This window comes from Pyrus communis, chromosome 1 (assembly GCF_963583255.1).
Source record: "Pyrus communis chromosome 1, drPyrComm1.1, whole genome shotgun sequence".
Lineage (NCBI taxonomy): Eukaryota > Viridiplantae > Streptophyta > Magnoliopsida > Rosales > Rosaceae > Pyrus > Pyrus communis.
Genome location: NC_084803.1, coordinates 37,431,642 through 37,439,443, shown reverse-complemented (window position 1 = coordinate 37,439,443; position 7,802 = coordinate 37,431,642). Strand labels below are relative to the sequence as shown.

Here is a 7,802-nt window from a genome sequence, read left to right as displayed (position 1 = left end):
ACTCTATCTCCTGATTAAGCCACAATTTTGATTCTTGGAATAATTCTGATCTTATCAAAACTCATCCTAATCTTTCAACAATCCTAATCCAAATAGGACTTAACTGAATTACTATTACAATATGATCCTTTAACAACCCCAATTCAACCAGGACTCAGTCGAATAGCTGGCACTCCATTTCTCGACCCATATCTCGAATTTCATGCCCAAACACTTATTCAAGAAGAAGCTTCCTCTGAATAATCAAAATGTCTAAGTTGATTCGGTAGCAAAAATGTTCCCTTTTTTCTCAAGCTCATCTCACCTCACCTCTTAATGAAAAATTAAGTGGTGAGAGCAATACCTACCACATAGCTTTGAAATGTTTCACATCTTTTTGCCTTGTCGTTTCCGAAAGGTGGTGCCCCTGAGTGGTTCTGTGATGCCATGGAGGTTATTTGAATCGACATATCTTCCTGCTGTACTCCATTTTCATCAACCCAAGATTAGAAGTGCGCGCAGATTAGGCTTATATAAATTTTGCAAGAGAAGAGGTTGACATTGAAGAAAGTAAACTAGGTAAGGGTGGCCTAAAATTGTTTGCCCTTGATTTGTTTCACTAGAATTTACAGGATTATCTCCTCCAATTTTCTCTACTAATTGGTCAAACGCAGAGCGGCTAAAAACTGCAAGATTCAGTGTTGGAAATTTGTTTTAGAATAGGATCTAACAAAGATTACCTTTCCATTTTTGTTCCCTATCTTCACCGCTTTTAATTTAAAACAATATGAAATCAAATGCAGTTAAATTACTATAGCTTGTATTGTAAAATTTATTTTTTTTTTTTTGTGCATTGGTCCTTGGGTGACCTAATTACATACAGAAGAGAGATTTTTCAGTGTCTAGAATACAGAGCAGACCATCACATGTCATTATACAATTTGAAAAAAAAAAAAAAAGTTTTTTTTTTTCAAGTGTCCCTCCAATTGTATAACGACATGTGGTGTCACATCCTGTGTTCCAAGCACACTTACAGTTTCATTTCACATGTTATGTAAATACCTTGCAAACATATTTCTAGCGGAGAAAAACTTACCTACAACAGCGATGTCATTGTGCCACTATCTCAAGCCAATCATACAATGCTATGCAAGGATGCTATTGTAGTGTATCCAAGCATGGCAGTGTATAATTGATTTGAAATACCGTAGTAGATGCATTCCCACTGTATGAAAGTCCTCGTGGAGATGCTCAAAACCTCAAAAACACAATAACGCTGGAAATTCAGATCATTTCTAGATTGAGTGTTGAGAACTTGACTCAACATGGGAAAGGAAAATATGACTGACATTGACAAATTGTGGTACGGCATTGTGAATTCCACAATAATATAAGTACTCTTTCAATTGTACACTCCGCGGTTTTTGTCCAAACCATTTTTTCACGATTCACACCAAGTGTATCTTGTTCTCTTTCATTTCAACAAATTCGGCTACCCCTTGCTAAAACAAACATATGAGAGCATAATAATGAATGCTGACTTCCCTCTAGGGTTCATGTTCCTTACTCACTATTCATTTTCTTTTAATGCGAGGACTTGTAACTGAGTTGGTTGAGAGTGTTCACTTGTGCACCCAAGGTCTCAAGTTTGATTTCCCCCTTCCCTAGTATCGGAACCTTGGGTCTCATATTCCTTTCTCCCTAACCCTAAAGTCTTTCTTTGTTGCTTTATTTTTATCCTTTTCAAAAAGAACCCTCTCTTGAGAATGAAACTAATGGATTCATCAAAAAATGGATTCATCAAAAGGGTGTGAAAACTCATGCAAATTAGATATGGAAGAAGTGAGACTTTGGGACCAAGTGCCCTTAATCTCAGTGACACAAATGAAGTGTCCCAGAAGGAACCTATTTCTTGTTGGCATTTTATGGCAAAACCCCAACCTGCAAGGCAACCGAATCAGACTCCTTAAGGGGAAACCTACCTATTCCTCTCTACCTAAATCCATTGAAACTGAGAGAATGAATGTGCCTTCCTCTCCTTTAATGGGTGCCCCTCATGGCCAACAAAAGTTGAGCAACCGTTGGATAAATAAAGCCATGGCTTGTGTACATTTTCTTTTTCATTCCTTTTTATAAATATTTTCTATTTTCACCGTGCCTAGGGGGAAAAATTCCACGATCCAATGCAAAAATTATTATATCACAAATTGTTTGGCCATTTGATTATCCGCTTATTTCAGTTACATTCAACTAGATATTTTTTCCTTACACTTTAAAATTTTAAATGACTAAATAGTTTCCAACCTAAATTATTTTTAGGATGAAGAACCTAAGATCTAGACGTACAATTTCGACCTCGAAATCACATTGTAGGCCAAGATGGATGTGCATTTTTTTTATGATATAGAGAAACTGCTATGGAAAATCTGATGATGCCAAAAAATTTAGAAGCTCCTCCATATAAGCCATCAACAAGCAGTTCCAGATTGAAGGCACCGAATCAATGCGACCCCTGCAGAGCCTCAATCTCTTCTTTCACTTTATCTTCTTCGTTCGGTTGCTTTGTGATTGATAATTAGGATTCATTTCAGAATTGAACAGAACGACGAGCAGCGTTTGTGACTCGCCTCTCCTCCTATTCATTATCTGCCACTGTGTTGGAAATTATCACCATATGTCAATATATTATATACTACAAATATACGATATGCTCACATTACAATAGCTACATCATCTCAGTAGAATATTTGCACCATCTCAACATTATCGATACCGTAATAAAACCATCTAATACAATATACGTGCTATAAAATGAAAATGTAATTTAGATATATTCCACCCTATCAATATAATGTCTATATCGTTGTTCTTGTCTATATTTCTATTTTGTATAAACACTTTTAAAATTAGTCTATAATAGCTTATTTCCCAAATGAAGATTATGCATTTTCATCTCGAGTTAAAAGCCTTTGCCTTCCTCAATATTATTTCCTAAAGCTTGGTTCAGAATCATCTTATATTGACAATGTATGGTTATAGTTGAAAAACAGTTGTTAATGAATTCCACACAATAGTAGAATTACTTGAGCGTTCCTACAACCAAGAAAATAATAAACATATTAGACCTTGTCACACTAATGGATGATGAAAATTCAAGAGCTTGAAGTTCGAGGAACCGTTACCTTTCATGGTTGAAGGTCAAGTCCTTATATACTGGTAGGATTAAGCTTGAAGATGATTCATTAAGGTATGTGTGACATACTGTAATTGGAGGGCTTGAGACTCGTTATCCCTTCCATCAAGTCATTAGCCGTTTGACTTGGAGAAATGTGATAAGTGGGGCCATTAAGAATCTAGAACAGGAAAGGCTCTTAACCACATTGGAGATCATATTCTATGATTGAGCCACGTAATTTTAAAGATTATCATTGTATCATTGAATTGCATGTGCGAAAAAGTTCAAGAATATACACAATTAAATGGATTTGTACATAAGCATATACCAAGTAATAAGAAATAACAATAAATTGCATGTACAAAAAGGTTAGAAAATATTCAAAAACTTGTAATGGATTTTTGAATTATGTTCCCAAATTTTCAATGTTATTCTGATTCCAAACATTTCGAATATGCTCAAAGTTCTGAATTTAAAAATTGTTATATAATCTGATCCAATTCCAAAACTTTAGAATGCAAATTGAAAACATTGTTTCTAATCCGTTCGATTCATCCAAATATTACCCCGAATTGGGCGAGTTCATCTGTTTGGAAGCTTTCAATCCACCTGTCTTAACCTCATTAGGTGATACTCTTTTGTTACTACTGTTCTATTCAGCTTTTTTTTCTTTGTTTGGATTTGGCAATTCTGCTCGTTGCGCATGTACGAAATATATTTATTTTTTCTTTTACAGAATTTTATACGTAGTGGCATGACATGTAACATGCACTGTCCCACTGAGCTGAAGCTTATCCTTCATCAAGTCCCTGTCACCGGTTGACTCGTCCTGGTATTAAAACTTTATCTTGATTTGGTAGCCATCTACGGGGGAGCTCCCCAAGCCTCCAACTAAGTAGATTTACATGAACTCGACTAGAACAGTTATTTAAGTAACATTGTCGACGTACATGACAATTTTACACTACGTTCAAAACTGTAGTGACTTGTAGTTCAAGTAATGTTAAGTAAAAGCGTTAAATAAAATTTGTAGGGGCATGTAGTTCAAGTAATGTTTGGAAAAAGAAATACTGCAAATGAAAATTGTAAACTCTATTGTTTAACTTAAAATCTGTAGGGGCATGTAGTTCATGCAACCTAAGAAAATGAAAATTATAAACTCTATTGTTTGGAAAAAGAAATACTGCAAATAATAAGTAGAATCATTGTGTAATGTGTCATATTTGAGAATAAACTGAACATTCCCTAGAATCATCTTCTCTCATCCTTTCTTGTTTTCGTCTTAGTGAATATAACTCCCATATTGAGAATGAAAGGAAGATTTGTTTGATTTTTCTACTCTCTGGATTCACTGATTGTTCTACATACTACAATGTCTTGTTACTTAAATGCGGAGTTATGTTGCATCGTGACTTTCATTCATGGTTTTAGTCATGATTTAGGTTTATGGATTAAATTAGGGTTTTATTTGTTTTAGGTTGCATGAGTTTGAATACACATTATGCTATTATGCTAGGTTTTGGTCACGCGGATTTTTAAGTTATTTGTGCGTCTTTTGTTTGCTTTAGTTTTTCCAATCTAGTTGTTTCTGCAATCCTTTTGCAATTAGTGTCATGTACACATTTCAAGTGCCATGTACACGTTTTCAATATCTTATGGAGGTTTATTATTATTATTATTATTATTAATGCCTATATGATATTAAAAAAATGTGATCCATCTAGTCTTAGTGGCATCACAATTTGTAATTTTTCTTTAGTAGTATGTAACACTAAGTGATGCAAAAATGAAAAAAACGAAACAGTTATGACAATTAAATCTAATTGCTAAAACACCACTAGGGTTGATTAATGTAAGGTAACGTTGAAACCACATCCTACCCTTTGAACTTGACATTTTGGACAATGCTTGATTCCTCCTTGCAAATAATGACAAACTATCCGCTGAGTTTTATATGCATGACATGAACTGATAAAAGTAGTAGGACCAAATTAAACTGTTTTTAATGACAACTGTTTAAAATTATGAAGTGATATAAGTTATGTTTAATTTTTTTTATACGGAAAGCGATACGAGCCACTTTGAAAAGAAACAAATTAATGTGGTTAAAGTCCAACTTCTCTTATTAAAAAAATAGAATTAATATAACACATGAGAAATGAGACCCAAATAAACAATTTTTTTTTTTTTAAATATGATGCTTAGGACAAAAAATCTTTTCGTGTCCAAGTGAAAAAGCAATCTTTTTGCATGGAGTAAAAAATAAAAGGTTGAATCCAGCCTTTTAATTTCACATACCGTGACTTACCATCCTTCATTCAAAAAAGAGAAAGAAAAAGTGAAGTGGGAGTCCAAATCAAACCATTCACATCAGTTCAATGTACAAATTGCAACTGAGAGCAACAAAGCAAAAACAACGCAATCTAGCTGTCTGTGATTGTTGCATCCAGTTGCAGTAACTCCTAGCTGTGTGTGTATGTATATACATACATATACATATATGTATGTATGTATGTATGTATGTATGTGTATATATATATATATATTGCTATAATGATTAAGTAGGAGAAAGGATTTTGGATTTGTGAGGTGTACTTGTGCAATTTTTTTTTCCTTCTTTGAAAGGGTTTGTTTTGGAGGAAGGAAACCGAGAAAAATAAGGCAAAGGGGGAACCCCTAGCAGTCTGGTTTTTCTGTTCTAGATCGTAGTGTCTTACCATTTAAAGGCAAGTGAACGCGCTAGCTGTTTTGAAGCATCATTTCCCACGTTGGTCATTCAACCAAAAAGCTTCCTTTCGACCCAGGCGACCTAGTTGCATGTAAGTTTTTTTCCTGTTTGACCACTTGCACAAAGCTAATTCGAAGAAAATACAACAAAGGTTTCTTGTGTTGTGATTTATGAAGAGGTTCAGCAGCTCAGATTCATTGGGCGCTTTGGTCTCCAATTTCCCATCAAAAGGTAAAAGAAACGTAAAAAATCCTTTCCAACTTGTTTTTCTCCCAACTTTGGTATTTTAATGATGGATTTTGAGTCTCAATTTTTTTCCATTACTTGTAAATGCAGAGGAGGGGAAGCTTGCAAAGGACAGCTATGGTTATAGCAAGGAGTTGCAGGCAATGTTAGATTCGTTAAACCAAGAAGATGTTGTGGAAGAAATGTCAGGGAAGAAAAGGCGGTTGAATTCGGAGCAGGTCAAGGCATTGGAGAGAAACTTTGATGTTGAGAACAAGTTAGAGCCAGAAAGGAAGGTCAAACTGGCCGAGGAATTAGGCCTGCAACCGAGACAAGTGGCAATTTGGTTTCAAAACCGCCGCGCACGATGGAAGACCAAGCAGTTGGAAAGAGACTACAGCATCCTCAAAACCGACTATGATGGTTTAAAGCTCAACTTTGATAGCCTTGAGAGACAGAATAAAGCTCTTGCTGAAAAGGTTCATATTAGTGAAACACATTTTGTTCTGCACACCCATTTTTTCGTTCTGCTCACCCTGTTTAATTACGTTCCTTGATCCTCCTTTCATTTACTCAGTCTAAAAGTCTGAAATAAACAACGGTGTGCAGAAAGAAATTCACTTCTCTTCTTCTAATGGGATCTTCGTATTTTTTGCAGCTAAGCCAGTTAAAAGCAAAGCTGTACGGAGAGAGTGCACAGAGGAATGATTCTGTGAAGGAAGAATCACCAATTTCAATGTGCAAAAGCAGTGAAAATTTAGAGGTGGATTTAATCAAGAACTTGAAATCCAAAGATGGCTCATCAGATAGTGATTCAAATGGCGTTCTTATGAAGGAAGAGAGCAATGGAAATTCATCTCTTGGATTTAATAATAATAGAAATTCAATTTCTTCAAATTCCATGGTGAATTGGTTTCAATTATCAGACTCCAGATCAGTGGGTGGAAAAGGATTTCAAGCTCAGACTGTGAGGATGGAGGAGCAGAGTTTTTTCAGCACAGATGAGTCCTGCAATTTCTTTTCAGTTGATCAAGCTCCAAGTCTTCATTGGTAAATCTGCTGAGCAGTAAAAATAGTTGGACCTTTATTTAAAAGTTTTTTAATATGATCTCATAAAAATTGAATTTTGTAATTTAGAAGCAAAAATATCCAAGGTAAAGCTTTCTATTGGCCACATCAACAAATTATTAGTTTGCACATTTTCTGCTTAATTCTAAATTATAGTATTGGACTTTTGGTGCAACTGCTGTTAAAATTTGAAAGTTTCTTTTCATTGCTTGTGCACTTTTATTTCTGGTCATCAACGTGTATAATTAAACGAACACAACAAACATGATTTAATATTGGTGAGTAAGAGGGGAAAAATAATGTGTATATCATTTCTCTAAAGTTTCTTCTAAACTTTCTCACATGATTGTTAACCAAAGTTACAATGTTATAAAATCCAAACTGTGCAATGTGATGCATCATACAAAGGTGGTACAAACTACATATTTGGTTGTCAACTTCTCAATTTCCATGAGATTCTGCAGCTCACTAACTGCTCTGCAAAGGATTAAACAACACTACCAAGTTGGCATGTAGACATAAAGCTGCCCTCTTTTTTTCTTCACGTATTCGTGTTTTGTTTTATGAAACGAATGTCTCACTTTTGTTACATCACGTGCACAGCATGCGCAACTATAAATATACGAT

General features: G+C 34.9%; 1 protein-coding gene across 1 annotated transcript; it reads left to right on the top strand.

Moving 5' to 3' along the window:
• The first annotated feature begins 5,714 nt into the window (after positions 1 to 5,714).
• On the top strand, positions 5,715 to 7,380 carry LOC137712762 (homeobox-leucine zipper protein ATHB-6-like). Its single transcript, XM_068451920.1, has 3 exons — positions 5,715 to 6,113; positions 6,219 to 6,586; positions 6,766 to 7,380. Exons 1-3 carry the CDS (start codon positions 6,053 to 6,055, stop codon positions 7,159 to 7,161), a joined length of 825 nt encoding a protein of 274 aa, XP_068308021.1. The 5' UTR covers positions 5,715 to 6,052; the 3' UTR covers positions 7,162 to 7,380.
• Positions 7,381 to 7,802: the final 422 nt, after the last annotated feature.

What these genes read in the sequence shown, in the direction of transcription:
- LOC137712762 (XM_068451920.1), top strand. Translation starts at nt 6,053, where the DNA reads ATGAAGAGGTTCAGCAGCTCAGATTCATTGGGCGCTTTGGTCTCCAAT. An exon ending in CTCCAATTTCCCATCAAAAG is followed by an intron (nt 6,114 to 6,218) that starts GTAAAAGAAACG and finishes TTGTAAATGCAG; the next exon opens with AGGAGGGGAAGCTTGCAAAG. An exon ending in ATAAAGCTCTTGCTGAAAAG is followed by an intron (nt 6,587 to 6,765) that starts GTTCATATTAGT and finishes TATTTTTTGCAG; the next exon opens with CTAAGCCAGTTAAAAGCAAA.